The 23,282-nt window shown below is 37.2% G+C and overlaps 1 protein-coding gene across 2 annotated transcripts; it reads left to right on the top strand.

The window, feature by feature from the left end:
* The first annotated feature begins 782 nt into the window (after positions 1-782).
* mybl2b (v-myb avian myeloblastosis viral oncogene homolog-like 2b) lies at positions 783-23,112 on the top strand. Of its 2 annotated transcripts, none has more exons than XM_082156446.1 (15): positions 783-1,034; positions 1,662-1,758; positions 2,295-2,366; positions 2,461-2,553; positions 4,758-4,978; positions 9,471-9,618; positions 11,062-11,115; positions 11,297-11,488; positions 14,462-14,734; positions 17,956-18,098; positions 18,179-18,278; positions 18,419-18,526; positions 20,265-20,381; positions 20,457-20,603; positions 22,376-23,112. In XM_082156446.1, exons 1-15 carry the CDS (start codon positions 1,015-1,017, stop codon positions 22,502-22,504), a joined length of 1,914 nt encoding a protein of 637 aa, XP_082012572.1. In that variant the 5' UTR covers positions 783-1,014; the 3' UTR covers positions 22,505-23,112. The 2 variants fall into 2 exon arrangements, with proteins under 2 accessions (XP_082012572.1, XP_082012571.1); XM_082156445.1 differs by having other exon boundaries at positions 14,459-14,734.
* The last annotated feature ends 170 nt before the right edge of the window (positions 23,113-23,282 follow it).

Below are 23,282 nucleotides of genomic sequence, written 5' to 3'. Positions count from 1 at the left end.
GTCTTGAATCCATTATGAAAGTGTGGTGTTAACTAGACTCAGCTTGCATTTATAGCTGTGCCTTGATTGGGTCATTTACCTAGCTCTCCAACTATTGGCTCGTTTAGTCTATGATCTCGATCAGCAGGATGAACTAATCTTTATTCAAGTAATAATAATAATTTATTATAATAATTTGTTACATTTATATAATTAAAGCTAGTAATTTCGTTCACCTGAGCGGACTGCGGAGTAAAATTAAAATGATATTTTCAATAGATATTTTCTCTGAACGCGTCCACATACGCAATATTTGATTGTTATAATGAAAAGAAAAAAGGAAAGGAAAAAAGAAAGATAAGTTATAATCGAAGATAAATTATGAGAAACAGAAATAAGCTTTCAGCGTCCGGTCATTTGTAACTTGAGACCAATTCTTGTAACGTGAAACTTGAACATGAAATCAATTACACACTTTGTTAATTAAACAAATTATACATCCTAAAGTTGTTCCCTACTACTCTATCAGGAATCTAACCATAGTTGGAATTACTCTCGATTTTAAACAAATATTTACAAATTATTGATTTTTACAACTAGAATATATTCAAAACATTTACATACAACATATTTTGGTCATTTTAAAGTACATTAAATCGTTTTGGTGTGATTTACGACATCAAACATTAACATTTTTATTTTTATTTGTTTTATTTTAGAGAAGCGCGTACATGTGTTCCGAGCGCGCACGCGCACGCACTACGTCCTGTGCTCATGAAGCTGCGCGCGCAGCCTGTGTTCGCTGACGTCACTCGCGGGAATGGCTGAGAAAAAGGAGCGCGAGATAGAAACAAACTTGGGCGCGCAGTAGATGTCCAGCTGGAGAGTTGTTGCGCCCGTTTTAATGAAAGCGCTTACTGTATTTGATCGACCATCTCATTAACATCACAGATGTTTTTGCGATTGTATTCTGTACGCACTGTGTCCTCGTAAAGATCCGTTTCATTTGGAGCATTTTTATAAAGCATTAGGGAAATGTCGTGGTGGGCGCGCGGGTAAGTACACAAAGTTTATTACGCTCATATGCTTTATATGATTGTGAAATAGAGTTTTAATATAGTGCAAGAAAATAAGCACGAAATATGCATTCGACATAACGATTGAGCTTGTAGAGATTGTTGACATGAAGTTTGTGAATGTAATGTTGAGCCCGCCTAATATAAGAGCACAAAGAGCTGGAGCAGTCGCTGGACTTCAGCATTATATCGAGTTTAGTTCAGTGTCTGACTGTGTTTGCAGTGTCATCGAGTCACCCAAACTACTGCAATGTGGAAGTTTGGATAAAAACTGACATATGCATTCAGAATATTAGATTGAGAGTAATGTTATCTGAATGTGATCCTTTACATTTGCACGATTCTAGAGCCCTGAAAGAGTTTTTATTATGATCACTGCTGTAGTTAAACATGATGCTGAGATTTTCGTCTAGTTTTGATGAGCATTTCTGGCAAACAAACACAAGCCAAGATGTAAACACACTTCCCTGCCTAATGGTGTCAGTGTACCTCAACCCAGTGTTTGCTGATCTGTGGACAGTGCTGTTTTCCCAACCCTTAACGTGTGTGTGTGTGTGTGTGTGTGTGTGTGTGTGTGTGTGTGTGTGTGTGTGTGTGTGTGGACAGTGAGGATGAGGAAGAGGCCATGTGTCAGGACACAGACTCTGATGTTGCTGATCAGAAGGATTGTGGGAAGGTGAAAGTGAAGTGGACCCAGGAGGAGGTACAGTGCTCATATAAACACAGGCATTGCTCGGGTTGAAGGGCTTTTATTGCAGAAATCTTAAGTCGTAGTAACATCATACATCGACAAAAGATGAGATTATTAATAACAATCAAGAATCAGTGCAAAAAAACCCTCACCTTCATGTTCTTCCAGATCCATCAGACTAATGTTTACACCCATAAACCCTGATCAGATATGATAAACCGAAGCTCAAACACAAGTTTATATGTGATTAAAAAGTCTTCAGAAGACTAAATCATTGAGATGTTTATCACTATAACAGACTACTTATATAAAATGCATATAAATATCACTTGTCACTCTTTATCTTCCAATGTCAGCAAGATGACATTTAAATGCTTAAACCGCTCGAATCATGTAGATTCTTGTTTTGGGTTGTTTGTACTTTCAGTGGATGGACAAAATTGATCTGATGAGAGAATAAATACACCTTTTTTACTGTTGCGTGTCAAAAAGATTGTTGTCATTGTCAAAAGTAAAACATGTGCTTTTATTGCGTTTGGCTTTTCCAGGATGATAAGCTGCGAAAACTGGTTCTGAACGCTGGACCAAATGATTGGAAATACATTGCTGGCCTTTTACCTGTGAGTATGTTCACCTCTATGATGAGATGTTCCTTGCTTTGATGTTTGTGAACATCTCAATGTTAATGTGTCCATTTTTTTTTTATATATAAAGAGCCGATCGGAGCATCAGTGTCAGCATCGCTGGTTCAAAGTTTTGGATCCTGATCTTGTGAAAGGACCCTGGACCAAAGAGGAGGATGAGAAGGTGCGTTTTCAACAGGAAGTCTTTTAATCGCAGCATCTGATTCACACAGGAGTTATTTTATATTACAATCCACACTCAGGCTTCCTATGATCCTGCAATTCTCTTGTTTACACCTGTGCTGTCAAAAATCTTTTCCTAATTTGGTGTTTGTGGTGAAAAATGACCATCCTTTTAAATTGCTTATAAATCTCTCATTATTGGATTCAGTCTTTTAGGCTTCGTCTACATTAATCCGGATATGAAAACGGCGTTTTCGTTTATAAACGCTCTCCGTCCACACTGGTGTTTTCGGACGTTTTCAAATGTGTCCACTCGAGTGTGTTTTCAAAAAAGCTTTAATAAAAGCATTAATAAAAACGCCGTCTCAGTGTGAACGGAAGGCCGAAACGGAGAGAAAAATGAGTGTGGACATGGCCTTAGAGAACTTTAGCACAGGTTTTGTAGTTCTTGGAACTGATTGATTGTAGCCTTCAGATCTGAGTTTATGCACCTCAGTTTTTTGTGTTTTTTTTCTCCCCACTGAAACACTGAAGTCCAAGAGGAACTACTAAACCTGTGCTAAAGTTGACAAAAACACTGAATCCATTATTTGACAAGATAATGATTTATGAGCAATTTTCTTTTGTAGGTCATCATTTTGGACCAGGAACACCAAGTGTAACAATTTATTTTTAGGAAGTTGTATTTCTGTGTGTGTAAAGACATTAAGCTTTAGTCCAATGCAATAACTTTAACTTTAACTAGCTTATTCTCTCCAGGTCAAAATGACCCAAACGCAATGTGGGGGTTTCAAATGTGATTTACAAGTTTGGAAAACTCTGAAATGTCATGAGTATTTCTGTAGTATACAGAATGTTTTTTTGATACATTTTCTAGTTTCCCATTTTGTCTCATTTCAGTCTGTTAATTAAAGTGCTCCTGTTATGCTGTTTTAAAGGTTCTCCTACAACATGTTTTAGAGCTGCATGATTAATCGTTAAAAGATCGCGATCTTGATTCAAACACCCACGCCATCTTATTCCTGAATGAACAGCGTGTGTTTCCGCGGCCCGTGTTAATGAACGACGGCGAGCGTTTTCACTTCATTCCTTTGGAAGTTGAGCTTCACATTCGCACGTGAGCGTAGAGCTCAATTTCCATAGGAATTAAAGTGTCAGGAAACCCCCGCTGTTTTAGCCTGGTCGTTCACACCTATGAGTTCAAGAAATGGCTGTGGAAAAGTGGAAAAAGGAGAGACAACAACCAATAAAACAGACAAACACACTCCTTATACAGACACATGAATATGCGTGAATATTAAAATATGAGCACAGAGTTGAGAGCATCTATATGATAACAAACTTTAAAGAAAGAGGGAGAAACACGGAAGAACATTTAAAAGTTCTAATGATATTTTCATGACATTCATGAGCACTTCACTCTCTGAACAAACGACACGCGTCAGGTTAACAGAACAAATAAAGGCATAGTTACTTTTTTGTCCATTTTTCTTAGAATGTTCGGTGTACATCATTCATATTCTGTGTATCAGAATAACTCTCGTGTCATTGCAGACGTACGGCTGTATCAGTGTCCTTATTTGCACACGTTTCCTTTGAAGAAGACGTGATGAAGACACACACACACGCTGCTAGTTCATGTTTAGAGCACTAGAGTATATGAAATATGTCCATAAAAACTTGAAACGCGCTCGCTCCGGTCCGGATATGATCTGTATGATCCGCATTGCGAGCGTTGTTAAACTCATCTCGGCGTTCCGCACAGAAACCGCTCTCATGCGCGTTGTTGTTACATGTAATGTGATCTCATGCGTAATCCAGCGCAGTGATTGGGTTAAAAGAGCAAGCACTATGACACACTATACGAGATGAAACGATTGAATCTTGTGTCCCGACACCCGTTGACGTTTACGAATCCCCACGACACCCTACGTCAAACGGATCGTGCCAAAATCGTGCTAAAATCGTGTAATCTGAACCAGGCATTAGGAGACAAAACTATTTATCTGCACTTTGACATTCACAAACTGCTCCATTACACACCACATGAGAAATTATATCCCAAAAAGCATAATAGACTCACTTTATAGATCACTGCTTGTCATACAAATTAAAATCCGCACAGTAATTCCAGTAATCCTGAACCGTCAGAGTAGCCGTAGAAATGTGTGTGTGAAGCCTTGCTTGAATGTGTTGTGTGTTTAGGTGATTGAGCTGGTGAAAAAGTACGGGAACAAGCAGTGGGCGATGGTGGCCAAGCACCTGAAGGGGCGTCTGGGGAAGCAGTGCCGGGAACGCTGGCATAACCACCTCAATCCTGACGTCAAGAAGTCCTCCTGGACCCCAGACGAGGACCTCATCATCTACAAGGCGCACTGCATGCTGGGAAACCGCTGGGCCGAGATCGCCAAACTGCTGCCTGGACGGTGAGATCTGCGAAACAATCTACTTTCATAATCGCCTCCATAAACAGGCTTTTAACCCTGTAAAACTTGACTTGAGATAGATGATTACTTTATTAATATTTCTTGTTACAATAGCATCAACCATATTCAGTCCTAGCACTCAGACAACATCAATCTATACCTTACTACATTCAGAAAACAAACTTTCCCTAAAGCATTCTATACTCTATACTCACTAAAGAAGTACTCTATACTCACTAAAGTATACTCTATACACACTAAAGAAGTATATACTCTGTACTCACTAAAGAAGTATATACTCTATACACACTAAAGAAGTATATACTCTGTACTCACTAAAGAAGTATATACTCTATACTCACTAAAGTATATACTCTAGGGGTGTAACGATTCATCAACTACAGAAGTACTCTATACTCACTAAAGAATTATATACTCACTAAAGAAGTATATACTCTATACTCACTAAAGTATACTCTATACACACTAAAGAAGTATATACTCTATACTCACTAAAGAAGTATATACTCTATACTCACTAAAGTATATACTCTATACACACTAAAGAAGTATATACTCTATACTCACTAAAGTATATACTCTAGGGGTGTAACGATTCATCAACTACAGAAGTACTCTATACTCACTAAAGAATTATATACTCACTAAAGAAGTATATACTCTATACTCACTAAAGTATACTCTATACACACTAAAGAAGTATATACTCTATACACACTAAAGAAGTATATACTCTATACTCACTAAAGTATATACTCTAGGGGTGTAACGATTCATCAACTACATCGATGTATCGATTTATATTCCTACGATCCAACTGCATCGATCTGTGCTCGGCAAGTTGGCCTTCCGGATGACATATATCGATCTAATATCGTTTTAAAAGGTAATGAATCGATTGTATCGATACTACGAAATAGCGCATTGGATATAAGCACGTTAGACTTTATATGGATGTTTTTTCTTTGCACTTTTAATGATAAAGGCGTTAAACGTTACTCGATTCAGTCTGCCTATCTGTGACGTCGTCGCCATGCGTGACGCGCCAGCAGCAGCGCAACAACAGTCAAGCAACGCAAAGTCTCTCACCTCAGAAAAACGGACTTTCCTGTCCTCTCAGCTGCAGTAGCGCGCACTCTTCAATTGCACGCGCAAATGCGGCGGAGCGCACTGTATCACTTCACTAAAGTGCAAAAGACATACGAGCATGCAACGTCGTAAATTAGTAAGTTGGCCCTTGGCCTCTGTCCATCATGGCCTCCTAATCATCCTCATATACTGATTGGCTTCATCACTGTCTCCTCTCCACCTGGTGTGTGGTGGGCGTTCTGGCGCAATATGGCTGCCGTCGCATCATCCAAGTGGATGCTGCACATTGGTGGTGGTTGAGGAGATTCCCCCATCTATGTAAAGCGCTTTGAGGTCTCAGAAAAAGCGCTATATAAATGTAACAAATTATTATTATTATTAAGTTAAGAAATAAAAGTAAAATACCAATAAATTACGTTATTGGTACGTCATGTGTGTTGCTATGTATCTGGACTGGAGCAGTTTCCATGTTTCTTTACCAGTTCTTCTAAGTATTGTGTATCACCATGGTAGCCTAATTGTTGTTTGTTTCCATAACAAAATGCCACTTACTGGTTATTTTGTATATATTTATATGACTGTGGTGGCTCATACCAAGATTGTATTAACAAAAACTTGTTTGGGACTGCTATTTAATAGCTTAACCTCGCAGTGCCTACTGTTTATCAGTATTTGTCATATTCTTACAATTTTTTTTTTGTATGTTAAGTAAAGGGGGACATAACTTGTGTGTCAACAATTTTTGTGTAAACAAATGTATTATAATAGGCTTATATAATTCCTAAAAAGGTGGGTCGCGGCTTGATGACCATGGGGGAAATGTGGGTCCCATAGCCAAACTATTCAAAACATCATTCAATGTTGTGATAATCGTAATTAATAATCACAATTACAATTTCAAGGGAATAATCGACAATTATAATTTTTGTCATAATCGTTCAGTCCTACTTATTAAAATGTGAATGCATTTGACATTAATTGTTGTTTACTTGTTTGTTTATATCCATAATTAATTGATACCCGATTCCCTTACAAGAATTTTTGGCTAAAAAGTCACTGAATCGATTTCAGGTCACTGAATCGTTTCGGATCGTATCGTTCTAAATTAACCAATATCGTCCTTGAATCGTATCGAAAACCATGAATCGCGAATCGAATCGAATCGTTGTTAAAACGAATCGTTACACCCCTAATATACTCTATACACACTAAAGAAGTATATACTCTATACTCACTAAAGAAGTATATACTCTATACTCACTAAAGTATATACTCTATACTCACTAAAGAAGTATATAATCTATACTCACTAAAGAAGTATATACTCTATACACGCTAAAGAAGTATATACTCTATACTCACTAAAGAAGTATATACTCTATACTCACTAAAGTATATACTCTATACTCACTAAAGTATATAATCTATACTCACTAAAGTATATACTCTATACTCACTAAAGTATATACTCTATACTCGCTAAAGAAGTATATACTCTATACTCACTAAATAAGTATATACTCTATACTCACTAAAGAAGTATATACTCTATACTCACTAAAGAAGTATATACTCTATACTCATTAAAGAAGTATATACTCTGTACTCACTAAAGAAGTATATACTCTATACTCACTAAAGAAGTATATACTCTATACTCACAAAAGTATATACTCTATACACGCTAAAGAAGTATATACTCTATACTCACTAAAGAAGTATATACTCTATACTCACTAAAGAAGTATATACTCTATACTCATTAAAGAAGTATATACTCTATACTCACTAAAGAAGTATATACTCTATACTCACTAAAGAAGTATATACTCTATACTCACTAAAGAAGTATATACTCTATACTCACAAAAGTATATACTCTATACACGCTAAAGAAGTATATACTCTATACTCACTAAAGAAGTATATACTCTATACTCACAAAAGTATATACTCTATACTCGCTAAAGAAGTATATACTCTATACTCACTAAAGAAGTATATACTCTATACTCACTAAAGAAGTATATACTCTATACTCACTAAAGAAGTATATACTCTATACTCACTAAAGAAGTATATACTCTATACTCACAAAAGTATATACTCTATACACGCTAAAGAAGTATATAATCTATACTCACTAAAGACGTATATACTCTATACTCACTAAAGTATATACTCTATACTCACTAAAGTATATACTCTATACTCACTAAAGAAATATACTCTGTCGCCTTTTTCCACCTTTGTTGCCATTGGCTTGGCTTGCTTAGTTGGGGATATTAAATTTAACATTTAATTTAATATTCAACAATATTATTGATCTGCCTGCATTGACCCCATTATACGAGAACTGAACTGAGCTGGACGATGACATCACGGCTTTCTCCAGAGCGGCTATATATATAAATGAACTAAATTAATAACTTTTTTTACAACAGAAATGAACCATCACTGAACTTACTTAAGCTGGACTGAGACGCCATTTTCTTCTGGAAACTATCTTTGTTGCATTATTTTCCTGATATCTCTGTAAAGCTGCTTTGAAACAATCTGTATTGTAAAAAGCGCTGTATAAATAAATGTGACTTGACTTGACTATAATATATTAACTAATTTAATGAAGTAATAATAATAGTTTATGAAATAATAATTTAATAGAAAAAAATGGGCAGGAAAAACTAATTGTTTTAAAAGGAACAGTTTGTGTGTTTTTGTTGAGTGTCATATTTGATCATCTTTAGGCTTTTTTCTTTTTAATCGTCAGGCTTTTATGGCTCATATAGTCTGATTGATATAGTGTGAACATGGGGAGAAACATTCCCCTTCAGAGGCCCAAACTGAGCAAAAATATGCAATTTGTGCAGATGCTGATATTTATATTGACAAAAGGTGAGATGAAATTGATTCTTGTAATGTGAAGCAGTCAAATATAGACTAACATAAACTGCATATAAATGTCGTCACTCTAAAACTGCCAATAATGTCTTCATAAAACAAAGCATTTAAATATCATTTTCCTATCAAAACTCTGTAGTTTTAAAACATGATGGAATTATGATTAAGAGATTAACAAATAAACTTCCTCAAAAATCCTGATGATCATATTTGAGACTCAAACATGATTTTTCATGTTCAAATGTGAACATGAACATGGATAATCAAGTAAGACTAGGTTGCTTCAGTCCAGTAAGTGTTCATCTTGAAATATTATTTACAATATTAAAAAGTTATTCTTGTGTTTACTTTATAAAAGTCCCCGGTCTGAAGGTGGATGTTTTTGCAGTTATTCTAAAAGGCTGAATATGCGAGGTCTGGGAGTTGATAGATGTCTGCTATATGTGCAGTTGAGTAGATCTTTGTGGGTTTTTTCTTTCAGAACCGACAATGCTGTGAAAAACCACTGGAACTCCACCATCAAGCGTAAGGTAGAGACGGGTTACTACACCGGTGTGGACACCACGCTTCAGGCTCTCCAGCAGACAGAAGGAGAAGAGCCGGCATCTGAGGAGACCGGGCAACAGCAGGTACTGTAAAATTGATTATTAAAATGGAATTAAACCATTAAAATGGAATCCAGAAAACCTAAATCAGAAAACGCAGCATTTGGTAAAATAAAATGGAATTTGAGGAAAAAAAACATATTAGGATCCTAGTTAGGACCCTATCTAGGGCTGGGACAATATTTGTGTTTTTTGTATATTATTCCAATATTTTCCGAATGCATCACCATTCTCTCTTGAATCTATTCTGAGCTTAATTTTTAAGACTATTCAGAAAAAAATCTGGAAATCGATCTGGAATCATTTCTTGATTCACGATGCATTGATTTATTGTCTCAGCCCTGATAAAAACGGAATTTACTGTATAACTCAGAATTTCACGGAATTTCTCAGATCTTGGATGAAAAAATCAAAAGTAGGTCAGTAAACGTAAATAAAATTGCGATTAAAGACTAGTGTCTGTGTATATATTAAACAGCAAAAAGACTATTTAAATATGAATCCTGCATGTTCTGCGTGAATGAATGTTTTCATTTCCCACACACACTGAAGCACGCGTGACGCTCGCAGTGTTTTCAGCCGATATGAGGACATGAATGCATGAACTTCATCTCCAGAGCCGCTCTGAGTCTCTTCATCAGCATTTTACTGTTTCATTTGAGAAACTATCATCATATCATAAACACAGAGACTCAAAGATCTTCACGGCAACCCGTCAAAATAAAAGTTCGGTTAACTTTTGAGCAAATTACGACTTTTATTACTGTTGTACAGTAGAGTTTAGCTACGTCTCAATGTAATAATTACACTAACACTAATAAAAATAAAAACAAATGTGATTTTCCATGTTTTAATTTGAACAGTAAAGCTCTGTTATGCTGCACTTTGCTTGACAAAAAGGTTTGTTTAATTTCATTTGATTAAAAGATAAATTAAATTAATGTTTTATGCCTTCATTTGATTGCCAGAAAATGTAAAATACACAGCACAGAATTTCTGGGGGGAATATATAATCACTTCATAGAATTGATTGTTAAATAATTGATTATTAAAATGTAATTAAACCATTCAAATGGAATCCAGAAAACTTAAATCAGAAAACACAGAATTAAATAAAATGGAATTTGAGGAAAAAATAAATAAAATTCATAGTGTCCTAAAACATGTAATTTGTGAACATTTTAATAAATTATTGTTAAATTGTATGCTTCATGATTTCAATTAATTAGACATGCTTTTTGAATATTACAATTTAATTTACTATTCAAATGGGAGTCCCAAAAAAAAAAAACGGAATCCAGATATATATATATTTTTTAAAGGAGTTTGTAGAAAAATAAATACAAATAAACTTGGAAAAAATAACATGGGTTTCATAGGGCCCTAACTTTCAGCCATGTTTCTGAGTGCAGATTATACGCAGTTGATCATGTTTTCAGATTAACGCTGATGATCTGTGTTTTGTAGGTGGAGTTTTGCTATGACAGAGCCAGTGAGGGACCAGGCCAAGTCTTAAAGCAGGTATAAACATGACAACGTTCTGATTTTAATTACAAACTCTTTATATTATAGTAATTATATCGCACAAAGTCAGTTGTAGGCCTGTTTCTCATATCCTGTTAAGAACTGGTTCTGTTTTAAAAAATGACTGAGCCTTCATTTAACAGATAAGCTTATGACTTACACACTTGTTAACGTACAGGATCCTGACGCACATGAGAAGGTCACCACTGCTCCACAGAAAACTGCCTCTCCCAAGACACCGAAAGCTCCCACAACCCCCAAAAGTGAAGCTGGAGACTCGAACGTGTCCACCTGGGTGATGGACAGCTCTGGGTTCCTCTCTCCATCAGCCGCCCCGACACTGAAGGAGGTGATGGAGCTGATGGACGGGGTGAGTTAAACACTGAAAACAACATATCAGGTTATCAGGCAAAACATTATGAGCACTTAGAGGAGACGCGATATCACTGATCATCTCATAACAAGGCCACATATTAAGATCTGGGTAGATTGGATGGATAGACGTAATCAGCGTGTCGGATGCGGGAGAAACGGGCAAAGTGTTATGACTGGGTCAGAGGAAACTCACCAACCCTGAAAATAACGAATCAATAACCTTATTTATTCACAAACATGCGTTATCACTAATTGTGCTTTAGGGCTGTCAAATAAAAATTACAATATTTGTCGAATTTAAAATAAAAATCCACGTTCGAATGTAATAACTAGACATTTGAGTTTTAGGTGTGCGTCAGGCGCACGAGATGTGATGATGTCGTTGTTGTGCTTTAATGTTTTTGTTAGTCTATCCAGTTGAATGCATAAATACATGATGCTGTTTTGTTCATAATTGTTTCTGCAATTTACAATATTGTATTTGATTTATTAACATCAGTTTAAAAGTCATGCACTTTTTTTTACGGACAGTCATGTTATTTCATTGATGTGAAAGGACAATGTTTTGCAGTGCATTAATGTTTTGCTCTTGTGGCCTCAGGAGACAAGCCAAAAAGCTTTTTTTCCCCTCTAACTAAAATTGTGCCTTTTAAATTCAAATTTTAATATAAGTAGTATTTAAGTATAAAATTAGAATTTAGTTTTTCAAACAAAACCATTGCTAACCGTTAGCCGGCTAGAAGAGGTTTGGTCGACCAACACTTTATTAGTCGGTTAGTATCTGAAAAATAAAAACTCCATAATTGTTTATGCAATTTACAAAACTGTATTTGATTTATGATAGGGATGCACCGATATGAAAATTTTGGCTGATAACCGATATATTGGCAGATAAATCTGAATTACAAACACAAAATTCACATCATTAAAGCCATGTCCCAAGCACACAATTATAATGATGTTCTCAATATAATTGTATGTAGTCTATATCAGTGGTTTTCAAACTGTGGGTCGCGACCCACTTGTGGGTCACACAGTGAGAAAAGGTGGGTCGCACAAAGGCACTTAGCTGCAGCTAAATTTACGTTACGATGAGTGAAACAAAACCAGTCCGATTAATGACCAAACGACTATGAGTTTTAGCGCCCGCCAAAGTGTTATTTGATCGGTGAGTAATGTAGATGAACTGCTGCGCTTGTGACAGGGCGCATGTTTAACTGAAAGAACGAGCAGAGAGAGAGAGTACTTGGTCGCGCGCGCGCGCTCTCTCTCTCTCTCTCTTCGGAGCCAGGCGAAAGTGTAAAAAAGACTTCACCGTCTCCAAACTAAGCACTGTCTTGCTCTCTCTCCCTCGCACATATTAATCAAAATAAATCGACACGGTGGTAAAAGGTCGGAAGACCAAAGTTTCATGTGGAGCATTCGGAGATTTTTTTTTTTCTTCCTCAATTACCGCTGGGTGTGAATTGTGCTAAATAAGTTGTTGCCTTATCTTCTCTGAAAAGCGTCCCAGACATTCAGCTGACATAAAACAACACTTTAATTAAACGAAAAAAACTATCCAGTGATGAAACGTTTTCTGTGTTGACACAAATCTTGGATGTCTATGTCCTAACTGCTGGGATAATCACACAACGCGCATGACACGTCCAATTCGCGAACTAATGACTCCTTTGAACGATTCATTTTAATGAATGGACAACTGATCTTTCCAACAGTGAACTCAGGAGACGTCTGAATCAGTAACACTTTACAATAAAGTTATATTTATTACATAAATTACATAAAAAGTACAGTTTGCTTACTCAAGCTTTAAAATAAATAAAACCCCTTGTTTTTTTGTTTTTTTGAAAAGCATATGACTACATTTTTCCACACAGTGCTATCAAGAATCGATAAGAGAATCGTTAAAGAATCGGATCGATAATCAGAATCATCAGTGACATTATTATTATTGATAAAATCTTATCATTTCCCATCCCTATGTGAAGACGGTAAAATTATAATCAAACATTAAAGAACATACAGTACATGTTTTTAAAAGTTTTTTTAAGAGTTAAAAGTTTAAAATATTTTGCTAACATGAAGGCTTGTCACTGTCAGTCTTTTTACATCAGTGCAAAACTAGGGAATGCAGATTAAGACCATCAGCATGCATTGATTAATCCCATGGCATGTAGCAAAAAAAAAAAAAAAAAAAATGTTTGCGACCAAATCATGCTGGTGCGACCAACTGAGAAAGTTGGTAGCACCAGTGCAAGTGGGTCCTGAGATTGATTATACTTGTCTAGGTGGGTCCTAGAACGAAAAAGTTTGGGAACCCCTGGTCTATATGACAGACTTGCGCTGCACATTTTCCTTTTTGAAGTGATTCCAATCATATTTCAATTTATTATTTATCGGCTTTAATATATCAGCCAAATTTTCTTATCGGCCGATAACGATTAAATAAAAAATGAGCATTTATTGGCCGATACCGATATGGTGGCAGATATATCGTGCATCCCTGATTTATGAACGTTATGCACTTTTATGTTTTACAGACAGTCATGTTATTTCATTGCTGTGAATGGACGATGTATTGCAGTGCATTAATGTTTTGCTCAGTGCGCCCTCTTGTGGCCTCAGGAGACAAGACAAAAAGCTTTTTTTTTCTCTAACTGAAATAATGCTTTTTAAATTCAAATATAAGTAGTATTAAGTATAAAATTTGAATAGTTTTTCAGCCATTTTGACAGCCCTGATTGAGTTCCATGTAAACGGAGGAACCGTGACTGCAGTGTGTCAGTTTGAGACAACATGAGGTTTGCGTAGCGAGTGTGCATTTCAGCAGCTTTAAATGCTAGCTCTCTCCAGCGACGTATAAAAACAATTTTTAAGTGTAAATTTCAGCTCTTGTTCCCTTGGGTAAATCTGTCGGGGATTATACGAGTGTAATCTGAGCCGTAATGATGGTTTCCCCCAGCAGGATCTGGAGGACTGGTGTGCGATGTCAGACTTCGAGCTGCCGGAGGAGAGCCAGAGCCCAGAGCTGCTTCAGTTTCGTCTGGAGGGAAGCGCTTTACAGGAGCTCAGCAAGAGCAGTAAAGGAGAGCTCATTCCCATCTCACCCGGCGGAGCAACACCTCCGTCTATCCTGAGCCGTCGCAGTCGCCGGCGCATCGCCCTCTCGCCCGACCCCAACGACTCCATGACTCCGAAGAACACTCCCGTCAAGATCCTGCCCTTCTCGCCTTCACAGGTACTGTCAGCGCATCTTCAAGATCCATGTTCTTCAACAAGGACCAGTAGTCTTATGCAGTGTTGGGAGTAACTCATTACAAGTAACTTGAGTTATGTAATCGGATTACTTTTTCCAAGTAACTTGTAACTTTTAAAAGTTACAAAATATCTGAGTTACTTTTTCAAATAAGTAACACAAGTTACTTTGTTTACCCATTTAACAAGTTCTCTTGTCCCCAAGTTGAGACAAATCAAAGTGCAGAGGTGTTGTGTGTAAACATGATGGTTATTGTAGTTCTGGACTATATGTGAGCTTTCTCACTTACACAGGTACTGCCAGCGCCATTACATGCAAGCCACCAATCCTATTTCAGGCGTTTTACAAAAACCACTTCGAAAAACCCTTTGACTTCAGGATGACGGAACCTGAAGTGCGAAAAAACACGTTTCTGTACGTTCAAAGTTAAAATGCTGTTGCACGTTCAAGTTGCGCTTTCACTGAATCACACGCATTTATACCAAGATCAACATTAAGGAGTAGTATTTATTTATTTAAAGGTGCATTGTGTAATATTTAGGAGGATCTGTTGACAGAAATGCAATATCATATACATAACTATGTTTTCAGTGGTGTATAAAGACCTTACATAATGAACCGTTATGTTTTTATTACCTTAGAATGAGGCATTTCTCTCTACACACACCGCGGGTCCGCTTACATCGACATGTTTCTACAGTGGCCCTAAGCGGACAAGCGCGTTTCGTCACAATGTTGTTCGTCATGCAAAGAAGCTACAGCTAAAGTCAGCGAATAAAACACTGACACAATGATGAACAAGTTACAAAAATATTCGCAATAACATATCGTTTTACTAAATAATTAAGTACTTTTTCTTAATTTAACTTTGTAAAGAAACCTCATTGCTTAACTGGCTTCTCTCTGCTGTCTCAGACGACGACATCACTTCCTGTCGGCCACCGTAACTTCTGTTGGGTGCAGTTCACAACCTCTCCACTAGATGTCGCTAGAGATCATACACTGCACCTTTTTTTTAAAAGGGACATTGTACATTAATCAACATTCATGAATGTAAATGCACCCAAATTAGCCCGAAGGCTTCATCTGTAGTCCCTTTGCCAGATGTTATTAGGCCTAAAACTAGAGAAGAGATTAAAACAATAACAACAAAAATAGAACTTCTAAATAGTAGTCTTATGTAGTGGTGCACTGGTATTTTTATCCATTTTTTTTATTTTATTTTTTTTATTTGATGACTGATGCCAAAGTTTTAGGGCGTACAGTGGCTGATGGCCTATATATATATATATATATATATATATATATATATATAAACACTGTCATTTAAAGATGGTAAAAGCACATGCATAATAAATGCTGAAATGTATATTTATTTGACATATTTACTACATTAGAAATAAATAATTTGAAAATGAATTGTATGAAAATTTTTTAATAAACAGATGTATACCTTAGATGGCGACGTCTTGATGATATAATCCTATTATAGTAATTTTCACAAATTTAAGAAATTAAAAATTTAAATAAAATGATTTATTAATAGAGATTCAAATAATGAAGACAGTGATTACATATTTTCTAGGCCAACCCATAATATCGCATCACACTGATTTCCCTCGACAAAAACCGTATAGGATTTTTTTCAATTGGCTTTTGGATTATTGCAGAAAATAAGCTCTGTGGCTAACAACAGTTTATGATTCTTACATGTTTTTTTGTGATGATAATCTTCACAAATGAACAACTTGAAGCCTAAATACAATCAGCAGAAGTAAAAAGCTAAACTATAAATCAGCTACACCACAGTCACATGACTTCCAGCTTCATGCAACAATTCTTTCAGTCTTTATTATTTAAAAATGATTTTCCCTGAAAGTGAGTTAGAATAGTTTGCAAGAGCATGATCATAAACGCAACAAGGCTGTGAAAGCGACTACTGACTGAGTAGATGCGTTTACATGTTCGGCTGATGTTTATTTTCCCAGAAAGCCTCTCTAGTCCCATTTAGACTGATTAACAACCGCCTTTTTCAAGACCAGTAAAAGCTTGAGAGCTTTGAGCTTGTGTTCGCCACCAATCTTATTTCAGGCATTTTACCAAAACTCGTTGACTTCAGGACGATGGAACCTGAAGTAATAAAAAAACATGTTTCCAGGTTTTATAAAAAGTCAATATCAGCCGATCTCTATTAATAAATCTAAATTTGAGTGTTGCACATTTCAAAGTTAAAGAAGCGCTGTTGCACGTCCCACCGGTTGTGCTTTCACTGAACCGCACACATTTATACAAAGAGATTGCTCTGATCTACTGTATATAAATTATGACAATGTTTACTTTGTGTTTATATACCTGCAAATGCGTCGCCTTTCGGCAAGGAAGGTTTTGATGCTATTTTCTTATTTTTTTATTACCTCCATATAATTTCCTGATAACGTAGTGTTTATAAGCGCAGCGCTGCTTTGTGTTCAGAGGAAACCAGTCTATTTCTGCTGTTCCATTAGCGGTGTAGCGACAAATGACCATCTTGTCACTTAGAGGTGTTTGTAGGGCTATCTGACGCGTGGTTCCAAACAAATACACTTCCAGTCCAGAACTGCATTTATCGTCTTTATTTGTCTCAGTTCTGATGCTCAAACACATTGCAATCGCCAGTTAGCGTGTCCTTTACATGATCCTGACACGGTCAAAAATTGTTTGCTTCCCCATTACACCTAACATCTCTTGCTCTCTGATTACCTATATACCCTAAACCCATACTCCACCCAGTGTTCTCCAGTGGAACTACAACAGACATTTAAATAGAGCATAATGGCTCTTACAAGCGGCATCTACTGAATTTGGGTCACCCCATCTCTTGGGTCAGGTTAAAATGACAGGTTTAACATTTTATAAAACTCTGTTTTTGTCAAAACCTGCTTTGTTTGAAATGTAGAGTTGTTTAAATAGTAATTTCATGGTTTGGATGTTAGCATAGATCTTGCTCTCCCCTGCTCATATGATATTATATTAATATTAATTATATTAATAGCATTTGTGCAGGTCTTGAAAACCTTTGATTTTAGAAACCCTATAGAGACTAACACTTGACTTTTGTTTCAGAAAGGCTTTTTTAAATTCAAAGCAGGGTCTATACTCATTTCATATTTATTCACTGTAAAATAGCCTTTATTTTGAACACTATCACCTTAATGTTTTCACAGTTCCTCAATATGTGGACGAAGCAGGACACGCTGGACCTGGAGAACCCCTCTCTCACATCCACGCCGGTTTGCAGCCAGAAGGCTGTGGTCACGACTCCTCTACACCGGGACAAAACCCCACTCACACAGAAGGAAAACTCACTGTATGTCCCAGAATTCCATCACACAGAGCTGGATTCAGATCATTTGAGTTTGGCTAAACCTTTATTTTCCCCTCCTGTAGGTTCATCACTCCAAATCACAAATCTGATCTGGATACGACGCCCCGTACGCCAACTCCATTTAAAAACGCCATGGAGAAATACGGCCCTTTGCGGCCACTGGTGAGACTTCTTACTTTTAAACGTCAGCTGTCCTGTTCTAACTTAGTTCACTGAAGGCTGATCTCCTGTTTGAAATTCTAGTTTTGATGCTTTGAGATGAGAAAAATAATTTTTTGTGTCTTTGGTTTGGTTTTCTTAAGCCTCCGACCCCAAATATGGAGGACCTTAAAGAAGTGTTACGCAGTGAAGCTGGAATTGAGTTGATCGTAGAAGATGAAACTCCTACTGAGAAGAGACGCAAACAAGTGGTAAGAGAGGAAAGATGCTGTCATGTACAAGCAGTTTCCAGATTATTACTGTATAAACGTACATTGTACCTTTAATACGTCTTTTAAAGGGACAGTTCACCTTAAATTGAATATTAAGTCATTTCAAGTCATTTTCTTTATTTTGACAGAAAACCACAGTTTCTGTGAAAGCAGGTTTACAAATGCATCTCATTACAAATCTAGTGAAATGCTGTAATCAACTTTCTAGAGGAATGTTAAATTAAGCAAGTGTGTAAGTAATGTGTAACTGGCGCCCGCTGCGTTCCCAAATGCACGCTGAACTCCAAGCATGTGCAGAGATAGAGTTCACTGCGTTCATTCACTGTGAACTGAGCCGTTCTGAGACGTGGAAAACACAGAATCATGGAGTTAGATCTGATCGCGTCAGCCAACAGATTATATACTTGTTTAATTACATCATGGTCTTTTGTGGTTAGATAAGGTTTTTACGATTTTAGTTCGTTTGACAGATACTTTGCTAAAGCAATGGCGCAAAACAACAACATTAAAGGGGTGGCTGATTATGATCTTTTCTAACTTTAGTTCTAACAAACTTTTCTAACTTTAGTAAGTGTGTAATGTTGCTGTTTGAGCATAAACAACATCTACAAAGTTACAGTGCTCAAAGTTCAAAGCAAAGAGACATATTTGCTTTTAAAGAAATTTTCATGGACTACAACAAACGGCTGGTAGAGACTACACGACATTCCTCCAGGGTTAGTGACATCACCAACCCTAAAAGTTACATAAACCCTGCCCCCGGGAGAGCATTTATAAATTATCAAGACAGAATATGTTAATCAAGGACTTAAAGATAACTACACATAAGCTACATAAATTCATCAACTAACCATTCAGAAATGTCCTGTTTCTCTACATGTTGTCACTTTTTTTTGAGTCTCTCCATCATTGTCTGACTCTGGTTTGAATATAAAAGGCTAAATGTTTTTTAAATTTTCAGTGCATGTCTGTGTGAGGTAAAAGGACAAAAGCTGTTGAAGCTCCGCCCCCTGTGCCGGGAGCAGCAGCTCATTTGCATTTAAAGGGACACACACAAAAACTGCGTTTTTGCTCTCCCTCAAAAAGTGACAATTTTAACATGCTAAATAAAATATCTGTGGGGTATTTTGAGCTAAAACATCACATACACACTCTGGGGACATCGAAGACTTATTTTACATCTCGTGAAAAGGGCATTATACCACCCCATTTAAGACCTTTTATGTTATTATGAGAAGATATATATTTTCGGTTGGTTATGAATCTGCTGCGGGACAGATTAGACTATGGTGGGCTGCTAGAGTCTAGGTAATGAATGGGAAACACCGTGATTCATCCGGCTTTAATGGCTCATACTTGAGAAAAATACGCCTCAATTTAATAAAATTCTGATAGCTTGTCAATCAATGAGATTTTTAAAAACATTATAGCAGACTACTTGCATAAAATGCATATTAAATATCAGTCATCACTCTATATCTGCCAATAATATGTCTTAGTGAGATGATATTAAAATGCTTAGTTTTATGATCAAAGCTCTAGTTCTGGGTTAGGGTTCGAGTTACACTAACATATAATGCATTGCAAAGATGATTGAGAGATGAAGAAATAAGCCAGATGGATCACATAAAACAACCAACCATATAAATAAAACAAATATTACTTGTTTATTTGCCAATTTGCTGTTATATTGAATTGATTGTGTCTCCTTTTACAGTATCGGCCTCCCATGAAGAAAGTGCGTAAATCTCTGGCTCTAGATGTGATCGACTGCAGTGAGAGTATTACTGCACGAAAGCAGCAGATCAAGCACACAGACAAAACTAATCAGAAGGTACAGAAACCGGACGGATGCTGTTGCGTTTGCGTTACTGAATAGACTCTAAAGCAGGATTTGTTGAATTTCCAGGCTCAAACCGCACGGTCGCTCCATCTCGACTCTTGTGCTGTGAAGGAGGAGAACCTGTTGGATCAAGGGTTTATTCTCGACCCGAATGAGAGCGGGCCACCCTCGAAACCTGCACCTCAAACACCGAACACGATTCCTCCCCGGCCGGTGAGTGATATTAGATCAGACCAGGTTGATTTAAGATTTGACTTTTCTAACTTTAGTTAGTGTGTAATGTTGCTGTTTGAGCATAAACAACATCTGCATCTGAGTGTTGCTACTTCTACTGTGTTTACGCCACGGGAATACTCGGCTTGGCATTTTGAAATATTTCTATGTTTATTTGGCCGTTTAGGCTCGCAACCGAAGACAAAGACTACTTGTCCATGTTGCGCTCGGAGCGCGCGCACAGCATCCTGTCAGTAGAATTCAGTTCTCTTTCGCGACTTATCGCGCTTTTAATATTTATTTTCAATATAAAGCACATCCTGCTCTTTTCTTCCCATTCATTCATGTTTTATTATTAATAACTTTAAACAGAATCGTCAACTGAAATCTGCGCGGATTATCAATAATATGACACATTTATAGGACATAAAGGGTCTCTGCGGCAAAAGTGAAAGTACCAGCGGCCAGCGGGTGAAATGTTTCGAAATGTCTCTTTGAACAGCAAAGCACCCGTTTCAATAAAAGGATATATTAAAGTTTATATAGCCTACTTTTACATTTTCGCTGCTGTTCTAAAATGATTTTCGCCATCCATCACCTTAAACAAGCAGCAGCTGCTTGAATCCCAGTGCAGGAGCTGTAACTGTTAGGTTACCACAGAAACGTAAGCGGTTAGTTGATTGCTGTGGTGACTCGTGACACTCGCGAACAGCACTGAACACACACGTCTTAATTTTTTTATCGTTCGTTGGTAAAGGGTGAGAGACCTTGCGAGCCACATGATTTTTGCCTAAGAGCCAGGTGTGGCTCGCGAGCCAGGTTCCCAACCACCGGTGTACACACGAACACGAACTGCCATGAGACTGGGCTGGTCTGACAGGGTGGGGGGCGTGGAATCACGATGGTGGCTCACCATCGTGATGTCGGTCAGCTATCACGATGGACGATGATATCGTCCATCGGCACAACCCTGACTCAAAGTTCAGAGCAAAGGGAGATATTTGCTTTTAAAGGAATCATTTAAGGACTACAACAAACGGCTGGTACAGACTACAATGAGCTTCTTCAGGGTTAGTGACATCACTAACCCTAAAATTTACATAAACCCCGCCCCCGGGAACACACAGTCCACATTGAGAAGAGTTGTTGTAGTCGAGCATATTTGTGATTCTGCTCAAGCTTTCGCATCCGTCTTTTCACATCAATACCGTACGCAACACAAATGCAATAGCATGTCACTCTGTGGGCATTTTACAACAGTTCCCACACGAGCGATTTATAGATTATCATGACAGAATATGCTAATCAAAGATTTGAAGATAGTTAACTCCACATCAGCATCATAAATTCATCAACTAACCATTCAGAAATGTCCTGTTGCTTCTACATGTTGTCACTTGAGTCTCTCCATCATTGTCCGAGTCCATTTTAAACATAAAAGGCAGAACAGTTTCTGACATTTCTAGTGCTTGTCTGTGAGATAATCAGAGCTACACACACACACAAGCTCTTGAAGCTCCGCCCTCTGTGCCGGGAGCAGCAGCTCATTTGCATTTAAAGGGACGCACACAAAACGACGCATTTTAACTGACCCTCAAAAAGGGACAATTTTAAGATGCTATATAAAAAATCGGAGGGGTATTTTGAGCTAAAACTTCACATACACACTCTGGGGACATCAGAGACTTATTTTACATCTTGTAAAAAAGGGGCATTACACCACCCCTTTAAGTGTTGTTATTACAGCTAATCATTTGTTGTTCTTCTGATAGATGTCTCCAGCCTGGGAAACTGTTGTCTGTGGACGGACAAAAGACCAGCTGATCATGACGGAGAAAGCCAGACGGTACCTTCGCTCTTTAAAATCTCACGCCCCAAACCGAGCCCTCATACTTTCCTGAGTCCCAATGAGTCTCTGATATTTCTTACAAAACATAATGTGGAAAATTTGTGTTGATGAATACAAAACCAATTACTGTTCCAGAATAGACACTTTAATGCTGATAATGCTCTTGTCCTGTTTTCTATGACTTATTGGCACATTCAAAATGCCATTTTACTTCCTTTAACCCTGTATAATAAGTGTGTTGCTATTTTGTTTTATTTATGTATTGTCAACCCATTATTGATGTGGCAGCAAACAAGTGCATTTTCCAGCAAAAGTTGAAATGGCGAGCATGCCAATCTGAGGAAATGTTCAGGGTTCTCAGTATCTTTTTATATTCTGTTGGCATTTCTGAAAGGATAACTAGACATCTGCTAGAGCTCATGTGATGTACAGTGTGTGTATTAAAACAAATAGGTTGACAGTTATTTCCTGCTGTTTGGAAAATACTATACATCTTGTAAAATAACTTTTAGGAGTTCAGAAGTAATGCGACAAGGCCAAAGTGAGGCCTTAAATCTATGTGTATAGAAACATGTTTTGTTTTTTTCTCAAAAAAAAAAAAGTAGAATATTGTATGCTATGAAAGAAAAATAAAACAGCTGTTGACTGTTTTGATGGTAACACTGTATATTTGTGTGGAATTATCACATTCATAACTTTCTCCAAACTTCAGGAAAATTGAAATGGCTAATGTACTCGTCCTTTAATTCGAAAAATAGTAGAAGCTCTGTTACCCATATTGAAATTTGCGTTTAGAGGGGTATTGTAAGTAACATGTATTTGTATAGCAC

This window comes from Leuciscus leuciscus (genome assembly GCF_965113295.1).
Source record: "Leuciscus leuciscus genome assembly, chromosome: 23".
Lineage (NCBI taxonomy): Eukaryota > Metazoa > Chordata > Actinopteri > Cypriniformes > Leuciscidae > Leuciscus > Leuciscus leuciscus.
Note: the sequence above shows the minus strand (reverse complement) of the source record. Positions and strands in the feature narration are given on the sequence as shown.

Coding starts and splice junctions, on each gene's coding strand:
- mybl2b (XM_082156445.1), top strand. CDS start 1,015: ATGTCGTGGTGGGCGCGCGG. Junction 9,619..11,061: donor AGGAGACCGGGCAACAGCAG/GTACTGTAAAAT, acceptor TGTGTTTTGTAG/GTGGAGTTTTGCTATGACAG. Junction 20,382..20,456: donor CAGACAAAACTAATCAGAAG/GTACAGAAACCG, acceptor TTGAATTTCCAG/GCTCAAACCGCACGGTCGCT.